The 24979-nt window shown below is 39.0% G+C and overlaps 4 protein-coding genes across 8 annotated transcripts; 1 reads left to right on the forward strand and 3 right to left on the reverse strand.

Moving 5' to 3' along the window:
- Positions 1–111: 111 nt before the first annotated feature.
- Positions 112–3552, reverse strand: LOC122017781 (probable alkaline/neutral invertase D). The gene is made up of 5 exons (XM_042575473.1): positions 3451–3552; positions 2601–3013; positions 1899–2330; positions 545–1103; positions 112–470 (listed from the first exon to the last, which is right to left on the reverse strand). The coding sequence occupies exons 2-5, from the start codon at positions 2997–2999 to the stop codon at positions 175–177; spliced, it is 1686 nt and encodes a 561-aa protein (XP_042431407.1). The 5' UTR covers positions 3000–3013; positions 3451–3552; the 3' UTR covers positions 112–174.
- A 973-nt stretch (positions 3553–4525) lies between these two features.
- Positions 4526–5323, reverse strand: LOC121996430 (egg cell-secreted protein 1.2-like). Its single transcript, XM_042550405.1, has one exon. It carries the CDS (start codon positions 4979–4981, stop codon positions 4526–4528), a length of 456 nt encoding a protein of 151 aa, XP_042406339.1. The 5' UTR covers positions 4982–5323.
- A 15153-nt stretch (positions 5324–20476) lies between these two features.
- Positions 20477–21473, forward strand: LOC122017797 (classical arabinogalactan protein 5-like). Its single transcript, XM_042575495.1, has 2 exons — positions 20477–21038; positions 21124–21473. The coding sequence occupies exons 1-2, from the start codon at positions 20682–20684 to the stop codon at positions 21223–21225; spliced, it is 459 nt and encodes a 152-aa protein (XP_042431429.1). The 5' UTR covers positions 20477–20681; the 3' UTR covers positions 21226–21473.
- Positions 21474–22021: 548 nt separating this feature from the next.
- LOC122017805 lies at positions 22022–24683 on the reverse strand. 5 transcript variants are annotated; one of them, XR_006121467.1, is made up of 3 exons: positions 24113–24683; positions 23902–24007; positions 23421–23820 (listed from the first exon to the last, which is right to left on the reverse strand). XR_006121467.1 is itself a non-coding variant. In XM_042575521.1 (2 exons), exons 1-2 carry the CDS (start codon positions 24394–24396, stop codon positions 23411–23413), a joined length of 288 nt encoding a protein of 95 aa, XP_042431455.1. In that variant the 5' UTR covers positions 24397–24683; the 3' UTR covers positions 22022–23410. The 5 variants fall into 5 exon arrangements, 3 of the variants coding, with proteins under 3 accessions (XP_042431455.1, XP_042431448.1, XP_042431442.1); XM_042575521.1 differs by lacking the exons at positions 23421–23820; positions 23902–24007 and adding an exon at positions 22022–23414; XR_006121466.1 differs by having other exon boundaries at positions 23902–24683.
- Positions 24684–24979: the final 296 nt, after the last annotated feature.

Raw genomic sequence — 24979 nt, forward strand, 5'->3', positions numbered from 1 at the left:
ATAATCGCATGGAAATTACTTCATATGAAAAATAAAATAATAATAATTTAACAAATAATTTAAAATAGTTAAATAGATGATTAATAAAACTTATGAATTGTATTTGGAATAAACTCAAACAAATTAATAAGGCGTGAGCAGTTCTGCATCCGTTGCCACTTAGTTGAGTGAGTCTCATGCAGTCCATGAAGCTGACCTCTTTATCACGCGCTTCTTCCCCTTCTCCTCTTCAAGGGAGATCATTCCAAGGTGAGAAGGGTCTTCGAGCATCATTTTTGCCACCAAGTAGCCGGCGATAGACCATGTCTGATACTTCCTCGCTTGCTTGCCGATGTATCTTCCAAGCTTTCCGTCGTAGTATTCCGGCCAGCCGTCTTTTGACAACCTGCTCTCCGCAAGGTCAATGGCCTTCCTTGCAATCTGTGGCCTGCCGGTCTTGATACAGGCTGCAGTGAGTAGCCATAGAAGAACTGCCATAAACAAACATAAAGTACTTCCTTCAGACTTTCATCAATAAGAAATGAGGAAAAGGATTTCAATTCACCTGGCCAAGATCCACCGTTATGATAACTCCATCTCGTGTTTTTAGGATCGCATCCTGTCACACTTCTCCATTCATGACCTTCTAAAGCAGGATAAGATATCTTTAAGGGCATTTCACCGACTAGTTCCTCCCATCTCCCTTCGATGAGATCCATAATTGCAACTGATTGCTCTGGTGTAGCAAGGGATGATAATATGGCAATGCAGTTACCAAGGGCAAACCATCTGAAGTCCATTCTCGCAGGGCTAACATTTCCGACAAAGTAACCGCCGCGAGACGGCATGAAATCGAATATCCACTCTGGGATTGAATCAGGAATGACATTGAACTTATTGACAGCCGTATGAGAGTACTCTTCAGTCTTGTAGCGGTATATATCATTTAACTGTTGGAAGTCCAGCCAAAAATAACTTCTCATGTGATAACCTAAGGCGCGCAAACGCTGTACTATTCTCTCTATAAATTCCTCACCTTCTGCATCAGGTTTGAGCATTGCTAGTGCACATCTCAGTGCCATGAAAAAGAGGGATTGGATTTCTATGGGATAACCATATACACCCTAAATTTCCCCAAGAAGGAAAGCAATGTCAAGATGATTCAAAAAGTTATTATCTTACCAATGATTGAATATATACATAAATCAATCAGAAAAGGAATAATTATAAACAAACTGTACAATCAACTTCAGTAATGAAACTATATGATAGAAACTTGAAGTCTTGAACTTCTACATGAGTACATCTTTAGCACAACAATTCTCTTTCCATATACTTGATATCAAACTGATAGCTAACATCATTCTGCATTACCATAAACAAAACACATGCTAATATATTCACTATAGAAATGGTTTTATTAAGAGTTTATGAACTTCAAGACCAAGCATATCACTGGATGTTATTGAATCCGCCTTCCGGTATTCGAACAATTGACTATCAAATCCATTTTGGCACAGTTTAGTCAATTGTTAGATGAAAGATGAAACCAGACGCCACACTTCATACTTTTTTACTGCTGCTTAACAGTTGGAATATGAATTTTGTTTCTGTTAATTGGGTTCAGTAATGTACTAAAAATGATAGAACAATGATTAGATTTCAAGCTGCAGTACATGCAAAGTCTATTGCTCTGTCGAAATAACAAGCAATAGGGAAATATGATCAACTACTAGAAAAGAAACTTGAAGTAGCTTAAGTTGTTCACTGAAAGTAATGCCATCAGTTTTTTGCTATGCAACTCGTACAACTAATAAAGTCTGGAAATAATCTATCAGCTGAACTTTGCACAAAGCACAAGTTATTGTTGCATACATAATCAAAATATATCTTGTAGTTTCAGAATTTGTTGAACTTACCATCCTACGATCTATCATGGAGCACCCATCGGCACATAGTAAGGTAGGGAAAGTGTCAAACCCCTCGGAGAGACATAAAGATAAAATAAGCCTCATCCCTCTCTGGCATTCTGGTGTTTCTGCTAAAGATAAATCTCCAGTAGATTTTGTATAGGCTCGAAGAAGAATAATCCACCAAAATCCAGAATCAACAGGTGCAACCCTACCAATTGCACTCCCACCAAAATCTGCTATTAGAGTCTCACTTTTCCTAGCAGGGTCATGGTTCACCTTGAAGCTTGCTGGTAAGACCCCTTCCCCAAGTTTGAAGCGATCAATTTTCTTTTCCCAGCTCTGGAGGAGGAGCGTCTTCAACAGAAAGTTTTTAACTATATCGGCTTCACCATTCATTAGAAAAGCCAAAGCACTTGGCACAAAATCACGCACAAAGACCTAAATACAAGATTAACAGACATAGAACCAAGGATTATGATATGAAGCTTTGATATAAACCAACAAAAATATTCATTTAACAAATGAGTGAATAAAAAGGGATCAACTGATAGGATCCTCGTAGAATCCTAAAGAGATTAAGTTCAAGAAGGTTCTATCAAGTTGGCATTTTAGGAAGGTAAAGAAGCGAGGTGCAGTTGAAATCAATAGAACAAAGTCAAATATGGAATCTTTTTCAGGATCTAATAGGATATCTGTTCATCCATGTACCTGGTCATAGTTAAGGACTTCCTCCGAGGCGTGTTCGATGGCAGCCATGGTTCCAACAGGCTGCCGACGGAAGAGCACAATGGACCTTCGGAGAGCATCCCATGCCTCTGCGATCATCGGATGTGGGCCATGCGGCTCAAACCAGTCTCGAGCCGATGAGGCTGGTGTGTCCAAGACTGACCTACCAGCAGCAGGGGAGTACATTTCGTCAACCAGCCGAAGATTGCCCGAGAGCTCGCTCAACGACCGCTCGTCGAATGACAGCTTGCGCTCTATCTTAATCCTCGGCCGATCGAGCAACCGTGACAGGTGCTCGAAGTCGTCGAGCTCCGCGACGGAGCAGAGCGGCTCGACTCGCCAGAGACCCTCTTCGTCCGTCCCCTCCATTTCCTCGATCATTCTCACAGAAAATCCTTGTGAAATGCAAGTAAAACCCGCTTTTATTCCCTCAAACTTCCATTTAAGCAGAGTAAAACTTTATACCGCAGTTCAAATGAAGGAAACACATAAACACTTTAGCTCCAAAAAGGTTTGGAAATATAAAATAAAATTTGAATTCTTTTGCGAATAAAAGGATACACATTCTTACAGATTGCATCAGAAACTCGCATTTTTCTTTTTTTTTTTTCATTTCCAGAGGATGCTAAAACTTCATTCGAGCAGATTAAAGGGACGTAAAAGCGTAGATATCCAGACAAGAAGCAAAATTTGATAAAAAAAAATTGGGAACAGATCTACTAACAATAACATAACAAGGATTAAGCACCGAGCAAAGAAAAGAAACTCAACCGATCATCAAAAGTTGGAAAAGAAACGGAAAAATCAGCAAAGGATGAAAAAGGGGAGTCACCTGCGTGGATCTAGTATGTCGAGAAGGTAAATGAGATCGAAGGGAGAAGAATCAGAGGGCTGCGCGGGCGCGGCGCGGCGGAGGAGCTGCAATGAAGAGAAAAGGAAAGAAGGGAAAAAAGAGCTAATGTGGCAGTAGCTGGGTACTTATAGCCGAGAAGGACCGAAATGGTCGCCATCTTCCTCCTCCACCTTCAAAAGCGACCGGCTGCAGCCGGTAAGTGCCCTGCCGTGGCGTGCGAGGAGACCGCGTGGTGAGTTGCCGGTGCGCTGTTGGTTTGTTTTTTCGCCGTTCGTCTCATACACCCAACCTGTTTAATTATCTTGAGAGAAATTTTAATTTTGCCCCTGATCACTTTTTTAAAAACTCCCAAGACATTTCAAATTATAATTTTACTCACTAAACTTTATTTTCAGTCAGTCATAAAAACTAACTTGTGCCATGTAAAATTATAGTTTTCTGTCATTTTAAAATAAAAAATATATATTGTTCTAGTTTTAATGTCATTAAAATGAAGGGCAAAAACATAAATCGGTCCCTAAGAATGAAAATTTTCAGAGAGGCCCCTATATTAAAAAATGTTCGTAATTAAATTCCGTCCTATCTCATTAATAGAAATGACCGGAGCGAAAGGGAAGCCGAAACTTATGTGGCCAGTCGAGACGGTTCTAGGCGGGCCCACCCGGCGGCAACCCCACCTACGTCGCCGTCGTCGTTCGCTGCTCGTTATTTAATATTCCTTCAGACTTGGCCGTGTTGACCAGATTGGGCTCGATCGAACGGTTGGAGTTTGGTGGCGTCGATGAAAGGCACCTTACGTGAACACGAGCGTCACCCAGATCCCACGAGCCACGTGGGGCTAGGCTATTGCCGTCCTCTAGCGGGAGATCTTCAGTACTGATTGATTTCATGGAGATTGAAATCACAAAGAACATGTCAAGATAACATAATATTTTCTTGTGGCATAGATAGATGTCTGATTCTGTAACAATTAGAATGTGGCAACTACAGACAATCTGTTACTGATTCACATTTATTCATATTTATCTAATTATGGGCGATAGTGGAAGCCTAATCAGGGAGTCAGAGTATCAACAGCGATCTCTCCCCCAGCGACGGCGATTGGGGGGGTTGCTGATGGCGGCTGCGGTTGAACGGGCGTGGTAGGGACGGTGTCGGCGTCGCAGTAGCCGCGTAGGATGTCGGTCTCCTGGACGGTGAAGCCGAGGTTGGTGAACATGGAGGTCCAGCAGTGGTGGGTGATGACGCGGATGGCGCGGCAGCAGTCGAGGCTGAGGTACGACTCCCCGTTCAGGAAGAACAGCACGATCTCGTTGGTGCACGACCGCAGCTCCATGAGCGAGTTCCAGCACTCAACCAGCCCGCCGGCTTCGCCCATCCCCACGGCAAGTCGCGCCTGCAGGTCGGCGGCCTGGTGGAGCTCCACCGGAGAGAGCTCGCGGCCGCTGCCTGACGCGACCAGGAAGGCGAAGGCGAGCGCAAGGACTGCCAGATTCTGAATGGAATTCATGGTGCTGCTTCTGGCGATCTAGACTGAGAAGGAAACTGGACGGTGCATGAGCATTTATAGTGCAAGAGCTCGCACGCACGGTGGAAGCTGAAGAGAGCAGGAGGCGAAGTGTCGATCGACGTTAACGCAGAGGAAGCTACTTAAATTAGCAGATTCTTAGTGACTAATAATTACAAAGAATGCAAATCGAAATGTAACGTGCGACGCATAATTAATTTTGATTAGCTTCGGATTGAAGCAGCCGATTCATCTTGGCGGGCGATTCCTGTTCTTGTGAGTCACTGAAGAACCATCACGGAGCAAGCAAGCGCGGAGGGAGAAGGAAATCAGGAGGAGAACGACGTACGGATCAATCCAACAAAATCCGACCTTCAATTTAAGGAGCTTTCAGATTGCATGAAGATTTAGGCCATTCCCTTTCCGAACTGTTCAGTTAGAAATCTAACGGCATTATTAGAATAGATTAACAAGAGGAAGGATGCAAACAATAAACTTGTTATTATACTTTATCCATATGCAAGCGATACAATTTATAATGTGGTTAAGATGGTCAATTGACCAATTAATAAGGAAAAGATATAGTCTAATAAATATTATGTCTTAATATTAACTTAATTTAATCTGGTCATATTTAGCAATTCACTTTTATCCCTCGACAAATTTAACGGGAAATCTTTGATGTTAAATTTGCATACTAGCTAGTATGTTGAAACGTTGTCTAGATAAAAACTTAGTAAAGATATCAACAATTTAATCTTTTTGTAGAAATATAAGAAACAGATAATTGTTGAATCACTGCGCATTCTCGAAAAAAAATAAAAATCAAATTCCATATATTTTGTACGAGCATGAAAGATTAGATTTGTTGTAAGATATATTACTCCAATAGTCACACTAAATTTTTGATAGAATTTTTGACGTAAGATGAAGTTCAGAAAAAAAGTGATTGAAGTCAAATAATTCCTGACGTTATATTGGCTATAACTTTATATTCAGCTTCAGTGTTTGAACGAGATAATGTAGTGATACAGTGCATAATGGAAGGGTCCGATAAGGCCAGGCAGTCAGAAGTCAAGAGGGTGTGACAGTCAAAAGTCAAGGGGGTGTGACAGTCAAAAGTCAAGGGGGCATGACAGTTAGAAGTCAATGAAAAGTGTCAGTCAGCAGTCAGGAGGACGTGATAATTAGCAATTAGGGAAAGAAAAAGTGGGACCGCCTTGTTGGACCCCGTGGTAGTTTTGATGTGATCAACCAAGTTAGTTAGGTCCTGCGTTTTGTCTGAACCCTGTGTCTGAGTGTGCAGGAACTTAGGAGCGCAGGAAGTCGAGCGGAAGACGCAGCTAGCGAGAAGGACGGCACGGGAAGAGAGCCGACGGGCTCGGTGCGTCCGAAGGACGAGAGAGCTGCGGAAGAGTACTCCAGTGGAGCGAGAAGAATGTGCACGACGTTCGAGGGACGAGAAGCCGGACAGAAGCCTGCTCGAGGAGAAGGCCGGGAACTGGGTTCGGATGATCCCTATTTCGGATGGCCGCAATCACCCAAGGAGCCGAATCGAAGCAAGTCAACTGGGGTTGACTTGTCAACCGTTCGGTCGACCGAACACCATGATCGGTCGACCGAACCCCAATCCTCAGAAGACCAACCGCTGGTGACACGTCAGAAGCCACGTCAGCAAGCCAGCCGTTGGAGGATTGATCGGTCGACCGAACCTCTTGGTCGGTCGACCGAACCAACGTTTATCCAGAGACTCAGTCGAGCGTTTTGATCGGGCCAGCGCAGAGGAAGACCGTTAGCCGATCGGTCGACCGAACACAATGATCAGTCGACCGAACCTGAGCTCGATCCACAAAGACTGCACCTGGACGAAAAGATGGGCAGGTACAGCAGGTTCGGTCGGCCGAACCTGGGGATCGGTCGACCGATCCCTCTCGAGTCGAACCTGATCCCGAAGATCAGGTTAACAGATAGACTCTAGAACCCCTATATAAATGGGGTCTCGGGTAGCTATTGAAATACAACGAATACGAACGAAGTAGCAACTCTAGTAATCTCTGTTTAAGCAACTACTTGTAATCTAGTAACCCCTATATAAGATCTTCTTTACTGAATTTGTTGCAGTATAGATTTGAATCCAGATTCCATTTTCTGAAACAGCAGCACTTTACCCATTGCTGATTTGAAATCTGGAAAACCAGATTTCAGCATTTACTTTTGATTTATATAGAAGGAAGTCAATGAAAGGAGTCAAGATTCAATCACTGTAATTCTGGGAATGGATTTTTGATTTTGAAGCAGTGAGCACAGACATTCCAGAAACTGAATCTGCAGGAGGAAAAATTTATGAGACTAGGTTGCTGAATTTTGTGATAAAAGCTACAATTGGTGGTTGATGGAATTTGATTTGGTCTTCTACCAATGCAATAGAGATGCACATCTTTTTGAATCTGCCATTGACAGAAACAGAGATCAAATTCTGCAGCAGGGAAATAATGAAAACAGTGGTTTTTAAAGTGTGTTAAGAATTGGAAAGCTTGGTGTTTTGTTTAATTGTCCGAGACGGCCAACAATTTAAGTGTGGGGGAGGGGATTCTTGTTGATTAATTATTGTGAGATGGTTTTAGCTTTGAAGTGATAGAATTGAAGTGGAAATTCAGTAAACACAGTGAAGGAAAGGAAAAATGTGGCACATCAAAAGCGTATCAAATGTGGAGATAGAGTATCAAGATTCTAGGTTTGCCATCAAATTGAAGGGGAGTTTAGCTTGGTCTTTTGAATTGGTTAAAACAAATGATATTCATCTCTTTTCACATCAAAATGGTCAACTCATCAAGTATATTCCTCCAATACTCTCATTTTCTCATTTTTTTCATTTAAGCCTTTTCTTTGCCAATTCATTCACTTTCATTGTTCTTTTTGCTTCCATTTCAATTTTTCATGATAAATTCCTTTTGATTCATGTATGCTATGTTTTATAGTGGTGGAGAAGTAGAAAATAAGCAAGCTTATGGTAGTGAAATGTTGTGAGTTGCATTGAATAAGCTCCACTTTATACACATGCTTGAGTGTGAGAGCTAGAATAGGTAAATTCTTGTGAGATTGCAACTTGCTTAATTTTTCAATTGGATTGAAACTACCATACCTACTGATTATTGTTTGGATTGTATTCATGATTGTTTGTGATCTTTTAGATGATCTTAGTTAAATTCTTTTTACTATCTTCTAGGTATTGCTAGGGAATTTTCTATGGAGATGATTTTTAGTTTTTTTTACTTTCACGGGACGTTCAAGACTAAGTGTGGGGGATTTGATAACTATGATTTTACTGCATTATTTTGATTCATATATGCATGGTTTGATGTTGATTTTATAGGTTTAAATCATGGTTACATCACATTTTGTGCATTGTGTGTATTTTTGGACTTAATTGCAAATTATATTATTTTTGGTGTTATTTGATGCTAATATTTGATTCTTATTTTGTAGGCATCAAAGGATCTTGGATTTGGATCTATTTGGACCGAAATTGGGCTCAAATCGGAGTTCAAACGAGAAGATCTAGCCATTGAGCATTATGGGCCGTTCATCAAGAATAGGACAGATCTGGACCATCCGTTGAAGATCTGGCCGATCCAACTTAATGGAGAGCAGATTTGAGCCATTGATGAAGATCCAGAAGTTTTGATGCAGATCTGAGTTCATCTAGCTATTGATCCAGTCGGATTAATCTGGGCCGTTCACTGAAGACTGTGCAGATCTGGGCCATCCAGTGATGATCTGATCGATCCGACTTACAGGAGAGTAGATCCAGACCTTAGATCAACATCAGTACATTCGGATCGGATTTTGGGCAAGCTTTCACCATTGATTTAGCCCGAAACATTCTCAACCATCCGATCAGATTTGAAAGGGGTATAAAAGCTTTGAGAAGCTACAGTGTACTCAGCTCGGCGTTGGCTCGCGATTTTCCACTGTAGCTTCATCTTCCTCCGCCGACACTCCCATCTCCACTTCAGATCCACTTCTCGGCGAGTTTCATTGGCGTTGACACTTCCTTCTACTGGCGTCCAGCTTCCGTATCTGAGCATCGCTTCAAGGTGGTCCTGCGGCGACGATTCTGCTTCGGCGACTCTGTTTCTACCCTGCTCGGCGGTGTTCCTCCGATGCAGTGGCTCCGCTTCACAGTTGTTCACCGGAGGTGGTCCTCCGGTGGTACCTGAACCCTTCCGACGATCTTCGATCCACCATTGACTCCACCACAGCTCAGAGTTTCCATCACAGTAGAATTATATATTTCTGGAGTTGGGCGGCACCGATCTTCATTAGCTTCGTTTGGAGTGGTCTCCGATGGTGCTGGTGAAGGCTGAGCTAAGTGTAGCTACTGAGGTTGTCTTCCCCAATTACAGTTGGAGTGTTCTCTGCTGTTTCCTTGTGTGACGGCAAGGAGAAGTTGCCGTGAGAATTGATTTGGTGTAGAGATGGTTTAGGGTTTAACTTTTGTATTCTTTTTACTATTGATAGATTTCCATTTCAGTTTATTATATTTTGATTCAGTAATCATAGTTTTTAGCTTAATTGTTTTAATTCAAGTGTCTTGGTTAATTAGGTTCAATTAAGTTTGAAATTGTTCTTAATCTTGCTTAGCTTAATTTGTATCACTGTTCACTGTTCAGTAGGTTAATTTCTGTAGTTAAGATTTCAATGCTTTAGATTAGGTTTAATTTGAGTCTTGTTATCTCATTCTTAGTTTAATTGTGTGTCAATGACTTAATCTCAATGTAGGAGTGACAATGCGTTAAGATTTGATTGTTGGCACATAGGTAGGTTTTATTTATGCATTAGAATAATTTCTTAATTGCTATGTTTTCATTTGTTAGATTTAGATTTAAAGTTTAAATCCCCCCAACTCCATTTTTATATCGAAAACCCCAAAAATAGGAATAAAAATACAATCCTAAATTACATCATACTGTTGGTTCTTCGGATCGATCCTGGGCTCGTTACTACAACATTATTGTGAAATTAAGGGGTTCAGTGAAATATTAAATTGTTAATTTGATAAGCCTATTTGTGACATTTAATATAGATTTTAGGCTTATCATTGCTCCAATAACCAAGAAGGCCTAGTGCCTCGCCACGACCTGGAAGCCGAAATATCGAAATAAAAATATTTAATTAACCTTCTGATAAAAGCATTAATATTAGAATTAAACAATGCTTTAAAAAGTTTTTAAACATATCCTTAGGAACTCTTTAAATTTTTTTTCTAGAAAAATTTTTTCTTGAAATTTTAACTTAGAAATTTTCCTTTGAAAATTCTAAAAAAATCATCTTAACTTAGAAATTTTTTTTTAACACTTAGAAATTTTTTTTAAGTAAAACCTAATTCAACTTTTGTAACTTGTTTGCCCCTGTTTTTGCTGTGATCAAAGGGGGAGAATAAAGAAAAGTACAAGTTTAGGGGGAGTTAGGAGGAGTTAGGAAGTTTAAATTTTTAATATTTTTTCTAAATATTGTTTCAATTTTACTTATTGCAAAACTTATGCTTAATATGCTAGTTTAGTAATTTTTCTTTAAAATTACTTCTTGTGTCTGTTTTACCCTAACTAGAACTTGGGTTGATGCACATCAAAAAGGGAGAGATTGTTGGACCCCGTGGTAGTTTTGATGTGATCAACCAAGTTAGTTAGGTCCTGCGTTTTGTCTGAACCCTGTGTCTGAGTGTGCAGGAACTTAGGAGCGCAGGAAGTCGAGCGGAAGACGCAGCTAGCGAGAAGGACGGCACGGGAAGAGAGCCGACGGGCTCGGTGCGTCCGAAGGACGAGAGAGCTGCGGAAGAGTACTCCGGTGGAGCGAGAAGAATGTGCACGACGTTCGAGGGACGAGAAGCCGGACAGAAGCCTGCTCGAGGAGAAGGTCGGGAACTGGGTTCGGATGATCCGTATTTCGGATGGCCGCAATCACCCAAGGAGCCGAACCGGAGCAAGTCAACTGGAGTTGACTTGTCAACGGTTCGGTCAACATAACACCATGATCGGTCGACCGAACCCCAATCCTCAGAAGACCAACCGCTGGTGACACGTCAGAAGCCATGTCAGCAAGCCAGCCGTTGGAGGACTGATCGGTCGACCGAACCTCTTGGTCGGTCGACCGAACCAACGTTTATCCATAGACTCAGTCGAGCGTTTTGATCGGGCCAGTGCAGAGGAAGACCGTTGGCCGATCGGTCGACCGAACACAATGATCGATCGACCGAACCTGAGCTCGATCCACAGAGACTACACCTTGACGAAAAGATGGGTAGGTACAGCAAGTTCAGTCGACCGAACCTGGGGATCGGTCGACCGATCCCTCTCGAGTCAAACCTGATCCCGAAGATCAGGTTAACAAATAGACTCTAGAACCCCTATATAAAGGGGGTCTCGGGTAGCTATTGAAATACAACGAATACGAACGAAGTAGCAACTCTAGTAATCTCTGTTTAAGCAACTACTGTGCTGTCAAAGTGTAAAAGGATTCTCCGCCTTCTGAGAAGGAGTTTTTCTTACTGCGCTTTTCTTATTGCCCTGGATTAACAACCCACTTGGTTGTAACAAAGTTAATTTCTATCTCCTTTTATTTCTGTAGTTGATTTTATATTGTTGCTTTATTTTAAGAGTTGGAAAGCTTTGAGGAGGGTATAATTTTTATTTGCAGGCAATTCACCCCCCTCTTGCCGGTCCCCGCTGCGCCTACACGCCTGACGTCATCAGCCGCATGATCCCCGGTAGGGTGCTTACAGATCAAGACTCCAGATATGAGACATGGGGCGCAACTGGGGGTAATGCCTGACCTGCCCTGACTGGTCGGATTTTCTCTGCTTGGATTACATATCTAGACCTGGTACTCTCGGTAGGCCGACTCCCAGTCGGTTCTTGAGCAATCCAAAAGGGAAGATGAGGCTCTCGCCACAGCTCGTCCTTCTCATCAAGACTCGAGCCAAGTGTTATACCTGACAGATCAGCCCAAGCTGCTCCTAGTCATACCCGGGCTAGACAGAAGGCACTAGTTGACAATAAGGTCAGGGAATCGTAACTGGCTGTCAGAGAATACCTGCTGTATGTCAGAGAATATTTCAACGATCTACTGTTATCTGCAAATGGAACTTTCTTCCAGTCCATGGGAGAGTGTCACACGTCCTTCATCACTTGACAAGTCCTGACACCCGACATTTTCTGACATAAGTCAAGTTCCAGATGTACACACGGTCATATAAAAAGGGAGGTCCTCTCCCTTGAGCGGGTACATTCTCTCGCACATTCGCACTTGTCCTCTACAGTTCTTTTTCCTTTGTACACTGTTCTTCCGGACAAAAAGTACCTGACTTGAGCGTCGGAGGGTCGACGCCGGGGACTTTTTCCCTAGTATCTGGTCTCTAACGTTCCGTGTGCTTGTCTGAGTGTGCGCAAAGCTTAAGTAACACCAGCTTAATCATCGTCGTCCTTCAGTTCCACATGGGGGTCTGTTTTCCAGTGCACATACGCCAAGTGTCCTCGAGTAACCTCTCTGACAATACCTCAGTCGGCCTTTGTCTGATTCGGATTCCGGACAGGATCATGTAGGTTGTTTTTTCAAATTCTAAGAGATAAGGTTTCGTCTAAGAAATATTACATATCTACTAGTAGAGCGTCTATCTTCAAGAGAGCTTGCCCAATCCGCATCGCTATAGGCATATAAATCTCAAGACGAGTGACGCTATAAAAGAAAACCATGTGAAATAGTACATTTGAGATAGCGAAGTATTCTTTTCACACTCTCCTAATTTTGTTCAGTGGGAGTATGCATAAATTGACAAGCACAATTTACTACAAAGGTAATATCAAGGCATGTGATAGTAACATATTGTAAGGCTCCGACAATACTTTGATAAACCTAGGGATCATACATCACAAAAGAGGATGAAGTTGTAGAAAAGTTGTTTATAGCAGCAATTGGTGTAGAGATTGAATGTGCTCCATCCATTTTAGCTCATTAAAGAAATTGTAACGTCCCGCCTTCTACTAACTAGGCTGTAAGGCCGGGGGTTACATTATGCTAACTATTCTTGTGCAAAAATAAACTGAATGAATTAAAACTCTATGCTGTGTGCTATAAAATTCGAACTTTGTGTTCGGGATACATTGCTGAAGTTATACATATGCTAAAGAAGGGATCTTAACTTCTATTTGGTTGTAAACTGAAGTTAGGCACTTCTGGCTGAAATCAGACACTTCAATCGATCAGCTGATCGATTGGAGTTGGTTGATCGATCCACTGATCGATTCGATGTGCTACTATGCACGGAGTCAAGTCTGGATCGATCGGCTGATCGATCCAGCCTGGCCAATCGATCTAGAGATCGATTCAGAGGCTCTCTGATCACGGGATTTAAATTCCCGATCGATCGGTTGATCGATCCATGGCCGATCGATCAGCTGATCGATTCATCAACTTTCTGTACGCGGAAGTCCGCTTCCCAGTCGATCGGCTGATCGATCGAGGACTTCTCAATCGATCAGCTGATCGACTCAACTGCTCATTGTTCGCGGGGAATCACCTCTCAATCGATCGGCTGATCGATTGAGGACCTCTCAATCGATCAGTTGATCGATTGAGTTTCTGATTTCACTGAAATCAGCCACGAACTCATACAGAATTGTCAGAACTCAACTATAACATAACACAATACCACTAGACAGGTTATCACTTATACTTTGCTAGCTTATATCAAGATAACAAGCAATCCAAGCATGGCATAAAATCTAGTTTTACAATTTATGATATTTAGCATCCTAAAAGTGCAGAGAAGTAGCAACATAAGAAAATATTAAGTTTTTAAATTTGCTAGTCTCTAAAGATCTTTAATCCAAGTTCCTTCTCACACACATCTTCATCGCATTGCCTCCAGCCTCCGCTATTTCATCTTTCCTTACCTTTATCTGCAGTATAAGGAAAAATGCAACTATAAGCTTGGGAGCTTAGTAAGAAACCATCTACCTCAAAAAAACATGCATTTACAGAAATCATGCTTTTTTTAAAAGATGCTATCCTGATACGTAAGCTGAGAATCATGCTAGGAATGCTAAAACATGGCATGTGAGCATGGAACTCATGGTAATCAAGAACTAACATGAACCTATCTGCTATATCAATAGAAAACTGAACTGAAGCTAAGTTGAATTCACTTATCTGTTTTATGAAGTTTGAAAACTATTTTCATAAATAGGTAAAAATACTAAACATGCTGTTGATGGGTCCGGCAACTGTACTTGCTGTGTGCGCATCCCTAACTAGGCCCGAGGTAGCAAATCCCGAATCTAGTAGGGTTACTAGGTTATCTAAACCTAGGGACGACTATGGGAGTCCAACCCAAAGACAACTGAAGTCTAGTACAGTGCCACTGATAAAGTAAAATACTGATTTTTAATCTGACTATTTTGTCTTGTTCTGACTAGGTTATCTGAACCTAAAGGCGACTGTGGGAGCCCACCCATTGGACCGTAGTCCTATATCACTGAAGCAAGGCTATATTTGCTAATTAAAATGTATCTAGGGCATTTAACTGAACTATTAAAATGCCTATCGTAACATTTAACTATACTAGGCATTTTATCGAGCACTTGGTGTGCTCTAATTTTGCATGTAGCTAAAGTAAGACCATAAAAGTGAACTAGAACCATAAGAGCATGCGAATAACTACTTATACTGCAGGTGAGGGGTTACTTACTTCCTGCGCTAATTTTTCTTACAATCCGATCGCTAGGTTTTCGGAGAAGATGACCGTTTCGGCGATCCTCTTGCGTCTATGCTTCCTTCTCGCGGAGGGGAACGTTCTCGTGCCGGAATTGTCGCCGGAAGGTGCTCCTATGGCCCTAGGGTGGAACCCTAGATTTTCCTTGGACTTGTGCGCCGAGAGGATGAGGAGAAGAGGGTTCGGCGGTGAGGGTTTGAGGGAGAGGAGAAGTTATCGTTAAAATAATAACTCCCCACTTAAATTCCCTATTTATATTAAGTGGTAAAAAAAACCCCTACTAAACCTTAAGTATAATTGTCCTCCATTCCTTTCAGCACACCCCTGCCGGGGTCCCTTGGTTACTAGAGTCATCTATAAGGCGTAGAGTTTACTAGGTCTCGGGTTCAATTCCTGTTTAGATTGTTTTACGTCCTTATTTATTTTTGCTACTTCGTCTATTCTAAAAATTCTAGAAAAATATTCTAAAATTTCAGAAAAATAATAGAATATTTCTAAAATTACTTTTAGAATTTTCGGGCGTTACAGAAACTCAATAATATATTTTCTTTGGGAGAGGAGATAACCTTCATCATGTGGAATAAATTCAATACCAAGAAAAAAAATGAACATTTTCCAAATCGAATGGGAAATTCTTGATTAAGAAGATTTAATATAGTTCTGATGTCCTTCTGATCAATGCCGATTAATAAAATGTCATTCACATAAATAAGAAAAAATATCATAGATCTATTATTATATTTGTATAATAGAGAGGAATTAGTCTTTGATTTAGAAATTCCTTGAGTTTGTAACAATTTAGATAATTGATGAAACCATGCTCGAGGAGCTTGCCAAAGACCATATAAAGATTTCTTGAGTTGACAAATATGAGATGGAAATTGTGGATGAATAAACCTAGACGGTTGCTTCATAAATACAGTTTCCTTAAGATGACTATGGAGAAGTGCATTAGAGATGTCTAATTGTCGTGCATGCCAATTAGAACTAATAACTATTGATAACAATAATCTAACAAATGTAATTTTGATGACTAGAGTAAAGGTGTCATTGAAGTTAATACCAGGTTGTTAACTAAATCCTTTGGCTACAAGTCGAGTTTTGTACTGTTCTAGAGAACCATCAGCTCGATGCTTAAGACGAAATATCCATTTAGAGCCCACAACATTCATGGAGGGAGTGTGTGAAACTAGGTTCCATGTTCTATTACGAAGAAGTGCATCAAATTCTTTAGCCATTGCATTACACCAATTATGATCCTTGTTTGTTTTTATAAAACAAGTTGGTTCAACGGATTTTGAAAAAAAAAACACTAGAGCTCATGGAAGGAGATGTCATTGGTGGGCATCGTGCATATATGTCACTTAAAGGAAGCATACAACGAGGAGTAATATTATTTGAATCACTTGTTGATGGTGATGAAAAAGTAGGCTGATATAGTGATTCTGATGATGACTTGTATTATCTGATGATCCAAAATTAGAGGGTGTATTATCTATAGCTGGTGAAACTTCTAAAATTGGACATGGAATAGGTTCTAAAATATTGTCTCTTCTAATATTATCAGTACATTCTGCTCTTAATGGAGTAGTCACTTAGGGTGATTCTGATGATGTAGAAAAGTTTACAGAGAGCTCTGGAGCAAGACCTAGGATGTCATCTCCTCTTGAATCTTTAGTATGTCTGATTGGATGAGCGACCTGTGGGAACTTAGATGTGATATTAGGTGGTGTCAAAAAGATACCACATTTTCCTAAAGATAGAGTTGTTGTGGCTGCAAAAGGAAATAGAGACTTAACAAAATTAACATGTCGAGAGTATATATATATGTTGATATATGTAGACAACGATACCTATGATGTAAATTACTATAATCGAGAAAAACACATTATTGAGAATGAGGATTTAGTTTATGTTTAGAGTAGGGGTGTAGCCATGGATAACATGCGCATGCAACCAAAGATATGTAAAAAGATGTAGTTGGGAGGCTGATTATAGAGTTTTCCATGGGACATTTATGTTGAAGCAATGGAGTCAGTAGATGATTAATAAGACAAAGTGCAGTTTGAACTACGTCATCCCAAAATTTAAATGGAACTGATGCATGATTGAGAAGACCTAAGGTAGTTTCGATTATATGACGATGTGTTCTCGCCGTGGAGTTATTTTGTTTGGAAGTGTGAGGACATGAGACTCGATGGAGAATGCCAGAAGAGTATAAATGATAATGAAGTGCTTGATATTCTCCTCTCCAATCAGAGTGGAGAGAGAGTATTTTATGACTTGCCTTTAGAATCGACAAAAGATATCAAAAATCATATTTTCGTTTTATAAGAAAGATCTAGGTAAACTTACTAAAGTCATTAATAAAAGTCACATAATAAAAAACCCCTGATTTGATAAAATAGGAGCAAGACCTGAAACATTAAAGTGCATTAATTCTAAACGAAAACTAGATATATGAGAAGTATAGACAAAAGGTAATTTGTGACTTTTTGCATTTAAACATGCTTCAAAAGAATGTGATGAAAATACCACAGAAGTTGGTAAGTCAAATCGATTAATGATTTCTTGAATAGGATATAGAGATAGATGACCAAATTGTGCATTTTAAGAGGATTTGTTGTGTGTTCCCTAATGAGAGCTTTCAAGGAAGTAGGTTGAAGGTAATAAAGATCATCTCTGATTTCTCCTCGGAGGAGGGTGGTTCCTATTATGAAATCCTTCACAAGACAAAAATGAGAATAAAATTCAAAGAATACATTATTGTCAAGAGCAAATTGATGAACTGAAAATAAATTTTTAGTGATGGATGGAACATGAAGAGTATTGTGTATATGAAAAAAATTGACCAGATAAATGAAAAAATGTATTTCCAAGATGAGCAATTTGTAAACCTTAGTCAGATTCATTGCCTACTTGTACTGTGTTAGGACCATGATATGAGCAAGGTTCTATAAGAATGTCATAGTCTGGTGTAACATGATGAGTTACTCCAGAATCTAGATGTCATCTTAAGATTGAAGAATTTGACGTAGGTATATAAGGATTATTTGTAAGGGAGAATGCACCTGGATGAGATAATGAGGTTTGGGGTGAAGCTTGATTTGAAGATGCAAAACCTTCGTAAAAGTTTGAATCAAATCTCTTATAATATTGATGAGCAAAGTGACCATGGTTGAAACATATCTGACAACATCCTCGATCTAATCCTTGACCTCATCCTCGTCCTTGTCATCGTCCTTGGTCGCCTCCTCTATTTCTTCTACCTTTATTTCTTTGATTTTATTGATGATGAGTAGCACTATCGGTTTTGTGAGTCGTATGTGTTGTAAGAACGGTAACATCTGACATCCTTTAAGATTATAATTGTAAGAGTATTTCATGAGAGAATAAAATGCCATGAAAGGTATCAATTGACACTTGATCTATGCGAGTTGTCACATTTGGAATAAATCTGTCATTTTGAGGTCCCAAATATATATTAGTAAATCTGATTCTAAAATAAGATGTCCAATCTCGGTTAGATTGTTGGCTAGATTATTAAAACATCTCTTATTTATAAAATAGCCAAATACATATATTAGTAAGAATAAAATAAAAAACATTTTGACTCACAAAATACTCATTACTTATTTATTTTAAAAAAGCATAATTAATCTGACATGGCCAGGGGCAGATCTACATTAGGATAGGACATAAAGGCCCCCCCCCCCCCCTCCAAATTTTTTTAATAACATAATTTTATAGAGAATTTTTTAATATTTTATTAGTATATATATATTTAGCCCTAATTTGAAACATATATTTAATTGGTGTAATGGTAAGTTTTATTTTTATTTTAACACACCTGAATTTATGTTTTTTTTCTCCTTTATTTTTTACATTTCAAGTAAATATACATTATGCATTTTGAAAGTTTGGAGAGGTTATTATTATATAATACATTTAATAATTATTTTCGTCACTTAGTATACCGGCCCCCCTCCAAACTTAAAATCCTAAATATGTCCTTGGGCATGACCCACCTACTTCTCAATTTTAAGAGAAAAGAATAGAACTCTTAAAACATTACTAATATTAGAGTTCTATAAGAATTTTTTTAGTCTATAATATGTCACCTCAATAATACATCAAAAATATAAAAACATATCACTCTCTCCATAATTAAAGAAACTCTTCTTGTAATTTTTTATGGACCCTATACTATTTTTTTTGTACATCATTAAATTCCGATCTCACCCATGTTATTGATTTTGAAACGAAAGAACCTGTTTGAAATTTCACTATCATTCTTAAACTACAAATCTCAAATCATCCATAATTGTTAGAGTTTGTTTTCCAATTTTTTTATTCATAAACCTCTTTAAAATCTCTTATTGGAGATGAGATTTTTAAAGAGGGCTATGAAACCCAAAAGTTAAAAAAAAAAAAAAAAAACTTAAACCATCATAAGACACGAAGTTTGAGGTTTTTATTTCAAGAGCAATAGAAAATTTTCAAAGCTATCATTTTCTTTTAAAATTGTGAATGTGGGTAGGCAACTTGATCCAATACTAATTAATGACATGATATAAAGATGTGTGATTTGCTAATATAGAACCCCCAAAAAGGTCTTTGGGAGATTTTTGCAGGTGTTTATGTTTTTGATGTGTAGCATATTGAGGGGAAAAAAAAATTCATTCAGAGCTATAACTATTGAAGATGCCTTGAAAATAAAAATTTTAAACCTAGTGCTCATAATGATTTAAGTTTTTTGGTTTTACAAACCTATTTAAAATTTTTGCATTGGCGTTGCATAAAAAAAACGAAGCTTGACCAGAATTAATTACAATATCCACTGTAATTGATATATTCAAATTCACCCTCAGTATCTTAATGTCGTTGCAGTTCTCGAAGGGAGAAGAAAAGATCGATAAAAATAATTTGCTTTTCATTTCCTTCCATCCTAATTAATATTAGGTAATGCTAAATGGTTAGAATTTGACTACTAAGAATATATACATACATGTATATGTATGGACATTTTAGTAATATCATATGTACATATTAATTACATGCATGTACATGCATGCATTATCATTGGTAGATAAAAATTTCTAGCTGGTCAGATTCTGGCCAACAAGATTTACTTAATTACATAAACCATTCCGTGTAACATTATTCCATTCAGTAAATCTTGTTGGCCAGAATCTGATCAGTTAGAAATCTGTATCCCCCAATTATAATACATGTATGTGCATGCATATAATTAATATACACATATGATATTACTAAAATGCTCCTGTATATACATGCATGAATACATTCTAGCTGATCAAATCCTGACCATTTAACACTACCCTATTCCATTAATACAACTAAATAATAATAATAAAACAAACAAACATTGAATTGTCCTCGGTTCTTCACAGTGTCACAGCTGCAATGCTTCCAAAACATACAATCAATTCTCCCATCCTACGTTCATCGTTGCATTTCTCTTTGTCTTTTCAATTATAATGATTTATTGATTTTAGGGCGGACTAGCGGAAACATTGAAAACCAACATATTCAACCTCGCTCAACTTTGCTTTCTCTGACCTCGACTCACGAGGCCTGCCGCGGCCCGATTTAATACTTTGCCCAAGAAAAGGCGCCTCGAACTCACTGCGTCGCACTTGGAAACCGACGCCGCCTTCACTCCATGGACCAAACCCCACCGGGACACAAACAAATAACCTATCACGCTTTGTCAATTGTCTCTGCAGTAAAATAGGAGCTCTCGGAACTAAGAGACTGATTAAAGTAATCATTGCACAATTAGTCTCCCATCTCAATTTTGCCATCCTACTAACTTTTCTCTCGTTTGAGATTCTTCATAGAGCAGCTCGATTGTCGAAGCCTCCTCTCTCCTGTCCTGTTTCCCCCATTGAAGTCTCACTGTAAAGCCTGATGCCGCACTGCCTTCGCGCAGTCTACGGCATGGAGCTCTTTGCCAGCGTCGGCTGCCTTCTCTTCCTCCTCTTTCAAGCCTCTCGAGCCATGGACTTCCCGGAACTCCCTGCGTTCCCTGCTCCGGCGCCCACTTCCGGAGCCGACTTCGTGGTCTCGCCGACATCAAGAACTCCGCCTGCCTCCGGTCCTGCTCCGGCGCCGCTGGTGGACTCGAGGCCTCTGGAGCCCAAGGAAAAATCGGCTCCGGCAAGCTCGATCCCGTTCATCAGCAGCAGTCCGGCTGTACCGCTCCCCGTGGGAGAGACCGACACGGCTACCATCCTGCCATCTCCGACGCGGGGGTCGGACAACCGGGTGCGTATGCTTTTCCTAATTTGCTGTTTCTTTTTCAATAAAGATGACGACGACGATGACTGAGAAGTGAAATTACGTTGGGCAGGCGGTGGGTGCGTCGTCGTCGTGCGACGCGGTGCGCGTGTCGTCGCTGCTCATCGTGCTCGCCTCTGCTTTGCTCTCGATTCGTGCTGTCTCTTTTCTTTGATGTCCCTTTTTTTTTCTCTTCGTCTTTTTTGTTGCTTTTTTTTCTCATCGCTTTGGCTCTTCCACTTTCGAATCCATTTTTTTAGTTTTTATTTTTATTATTTGGTTTTCTCACTATTCCGATCAAAATGTTTGTGCTTTGTCCTAATCGTTTTCTTACAAATTAGTTCTTTCCATTCAATTTTATTTTTCAGATGGATAAAAACGAAATCGTTTTCAATTCAAGAGCATTAGTTGAATCTTCTTTAACGCTGAATGCTGAATGTTTGATCTTTGTGTAGTTGAATCTTCTTTAACTGTAAAATTTTGAATTTCCGGTTTTCTTCACGACTTCCTAATTTATTAATATGACATCACAGTCAACTCTAACAATATCTCTAACCCTTGGCCGTCATTTCACACCCTATCCTCGTCTTCTTTTGCATTATTGATTGATACCGCCAACTTTTATCTTCCATTATAATTTGCAAACATTGTGACAGAAGAGGCAAACCGAGGATAGATGTAGATACAAAGATGTTACATGAACACCCAAGATCACATGCAATTAACAAGATCAGTCCTAACAACAGCATGGATTTTTTTTTGAAAATTTACAACTAATGTGATAGATTCTCGACAAGTTTATCCGCAAATTATTTGTAAAACAAATCAAATAGTTGACCATATCAATATACCTTGTAAGGATTTTTTTTTTTAGTAATTTATCAAAGAGTGCACTCAGATTTTCAAATTGATGTAAACTATTTTGATATTTATCAAATAATTATTTTGATATTTAACAAATAATGCATTCAATTATATGTTCTTTCCAATTTACCCCATGTGGCTAATTTAATTTTTTTTCTCTTTTTTTTTTGTCAATTTTTTTTCTTTCTTCTCTTTCCTCTCTACTATGTATACAACCTATCTCCTATTTTCTCCCTCTCTCTTCTCTTTCCGTTTTCTTTTGCATGCATGCATAACGTGTATTTAACATGCAAATTATATAAGACCCACAACATTTCGAATTTAATTGATTTTTTTATAATATTTTAATACTTTCAAAAAAAAAAAAAATTGAAACAATCAATTAAAGGCACGATTGGACTTCTTATACCTTTAAAAATCTACAAAATCCAAAATAATTGTAATCTAATATCTCTAAATCGATCAAATCGAAATTCATTGATAAATTTAGTCAAGTCCAATTGAACTCATTTCTAATTCTATGAATTTCTAAGATTGTAAGTAGTCCAACGACTCATCCATTACTTATTTCAACTTCTTCAAAAGTGTTAAAATATTATCAAATAAATCAGCCCAATGTGAATCTGATATGAATCATATATAAATCGTGGAGCTAACATGGTTCATATCAAGCTCACATTGGTCCTAATGGAACCATATCAAGCCCTATTAAGTAAAAAAAGCGAGTTATGAATGGGAGTCCTTCAATCCATAAACACATTCATTCCATCTCCAACTAAAACCAACCAACCGTACCATATTATAACAAATTCTGTTGGGCTTGATATAATTTTATATCATACCCACATTAGGAAATAAATTACTGTTGAACTCCCTAGACAAGTCCGATTAAATCTATTTCAAATCCTATGAATTTCTGATATGGTAAGAAGTCCAATAATGTCTCTCATTGTTTATTTCAATTTTTCCAATGATGTTAAAATATTATCAAAAAATCAACCCAACGCGAGATTGATATGAACAATGGGCCAGATATGGATGGAACCATATCAAACCCTATTAGGTAAAAGAAGTCGATCAGATTTAGGATCTTTCCATCCATAAACACGTTCATTCCATCTTCAATTGAAACCAACCAACCATTCAATTTCATCTCTTTCTTTTATTTGTTTTTGAATTTCGTGTAAAAGAAGACTCTTCACATTAATGACCACCCTTTCTTTCCGTGATCTTACAATGAACATGAGTTTTTTCATTGTAAATGAGTCCGAAGTAATCAATGAATTCCAATGGTATGGAATCATATAAAACTCACGTTGGGCTAATTCTTCCGATAATATTTTAACATTATTGGAGAAGTTGAAATAAGCAATGTAGGTACCATTGGACTCCTTGCAATCTCAAAAATCCATAAAATCTGAAATAAGTCTAGGTCCATAAGTAGGTTCCCTAGTCTCCTCTCCTCTTCCATTATTGATCAATGTCCACGGTTCTTCTCATCTATTATAAACATCGTGACAGAAAAGACATACTGAAGATAGATACAGATAAAAAATGGTACAAGCACCCAATATGGCAAGCAATCGACAAGGTTAGTCACAACAACAGTGTGGATTTCAAAAAAATTACAGCTAATGTAAAAGATTCTCCACAAGTTTATCCACAAAATATTAGCAAAACCACAAAATATTAGCAAAACAAATCAAATAGTTGGCCTCATCAATATCTTGCAAGGATTTTCTACATAACAACGTTAATAACTTTCTTATATCTTTATGGAAATGATGATCTTATGCAAGTGCGACAGGTCTCCCTTTCCTTATTCTTCAATTATTCTGTATTCACTAAGCTTTGGATTTTGGATAGTGGAGTCACTCGTCATGTCACGTTGGATCTCTCTTTTTCACTAAAACACAATCACCATTGATACCTATTGTTAATTTTCCAACTGGATCTACATTTTCAATCACTTCAATTAGGATCATACCTTTCAATTCTGACATTACATTAGATGATGTTCTAGTGTTCCTAATTTTGCTTTTGTTTATTCAACTTTCAAAATGAAATTCCTAACCAGGGAATCTGTAGAGTAACTTTCAGCACAGAATATTGCATATGCATCAGATACTCACAATGCCATAAAGCTAAATTACATAAACCCAATGTTTCTCAATGCATATGATCAAGGAGTGACGCACCTGATGTAGATGGTGGCAGGAAGCCGGCGGATCCCAGGTATTATTATCGAGAACTCTTCAGTATGCCTCAGATCAGTCTCTTCCGCTGTCGTTGCCACTCCACAGAACGCCTCTTCCTGGAAAAGGCCCGGCGAGGACGACGGAGAAGGAAAATCTCTTCTAGCAACCCTAAACCATACGCCAAAAATGGACATGGCGGCCTTCACCACCTCATCTTCCTCGACCGCTACCAGCACGACACCTGTGGTACTGGTTGAAGAGGATGAGGAGGTGGAGGCCAACATCGTGTTTGTCAGATTTCTGGAGCATGAATTAGGGTTTTAAAAAGGATTTCTATTCTCTATCGTCCTCGATCTGGCGTTGTGTGGGGTGACCTCGGCGTCGGAAGTGCCTGACGAGGTTGGGATCGAACGGTCTTGTCGATGGAGAAGCGATTCGAGGGTTTGCAGGCGAAGGTGGAGAAGATGTCGTCAACGGATCGACGGAAAGAAAGTGGCGGCGATGAGAAAGAGCACTCCGCCTGTCAGAACCCTAACGAGCATATATATATATCCGCTTGTCTAGGTCTCACCGTTTCGTCTTAAATCAGCTTCACCGTTTCGTCTTAAATTAGCATTTTAGTTATTGTCTTCAAATGATATTTTTTACGACAATAATTGTACCGTTTATACTTTATATCCTTGATAAAACAAATAAGACTTCCATTTACATAAAATTTCATATTAACTCATGTTCCATTTATTTTATTATATTATAATATACTTCCATTTCTATCAAATTTCATATTAACTCATATTCCATTTATTTTATTATATTATAATATACTTCCATTTCTATCAAATTTCATATTAACGCATGTACATTTAA

The sequence above is a fragment of the Zingiber officinale genome, chromosome 1A (assembly GCF_018446385.1).
Source record: "Zingiber officinale cultivar Zhangliang chromosome 1A, Zo_v1.1, whole genome shotgun sequence".
Classification (NCBI taxonomy): Eukaryota; Viridiplantae; Streptophyta; class Magnoliopsida; order Zingiberales; family Zingiberaceae; genus Zingiber; species Zingiber officinale.

Bases quoted from the DNA above. Each gene is read 5' to 3' on its own strand.
- LOC122017805 (XM_042575508.1), bottom strand. From the start codon at position 24,396: ATGTTGGCCTCCACCTCCTCATCCTCTTCAACCAGTACCACAGGTGTC. The intron at 24,008-24,112 runs GTGCGTCACTCC...CTGTGCTGAAAG, and splicing joins CCTGCCACCATCTACATCAG to TTACTCTACAGATTCCCTGG.
- LOC122017797 (XM_042575495.1), top strand. From the start codon at position 20,682: ATGCCGCACTGCCTTCGCGCAGTCTACGGCATGGAGCTCTTTGCCAGC. The intron at 21,039-21,123 runs GTGCGTATGCTT...TACGTTGGGCAG, and splicing joins CGCGGGGGTCGGACAACCGG to GCGGTGGGTGCGTCGTCGTC.
- LOC121996430 (XM_042550405.1), bottom strand. From the start codon at position 4,981: ATGAATTCCATTCAGAATCTGGCAGTCCTTGCGCTCGCCTTCGCCTTC.
- LOC122017781 (XM_042575473.1), bottom strand. From the start codon at position 2,999: ATGATCGAGGAAATGGAGGGGACGGACGAAGAGGGTCTCTGGCGAGTC. The intron at 2,331-2,600 runs GTACATGGATGA...TCTTGTATTTAG, and splicing joins AAGTCCTTAACTATGACCAG to GTCTTTGTGCGTGATTTTGT. The intron at 471-544 runs GTGAATTGAAAT...TGTTTATGGCAG, and splicing joins TAACGGTGGATCTTGGCCAG to TTCTTCTATGGCTACTCACT.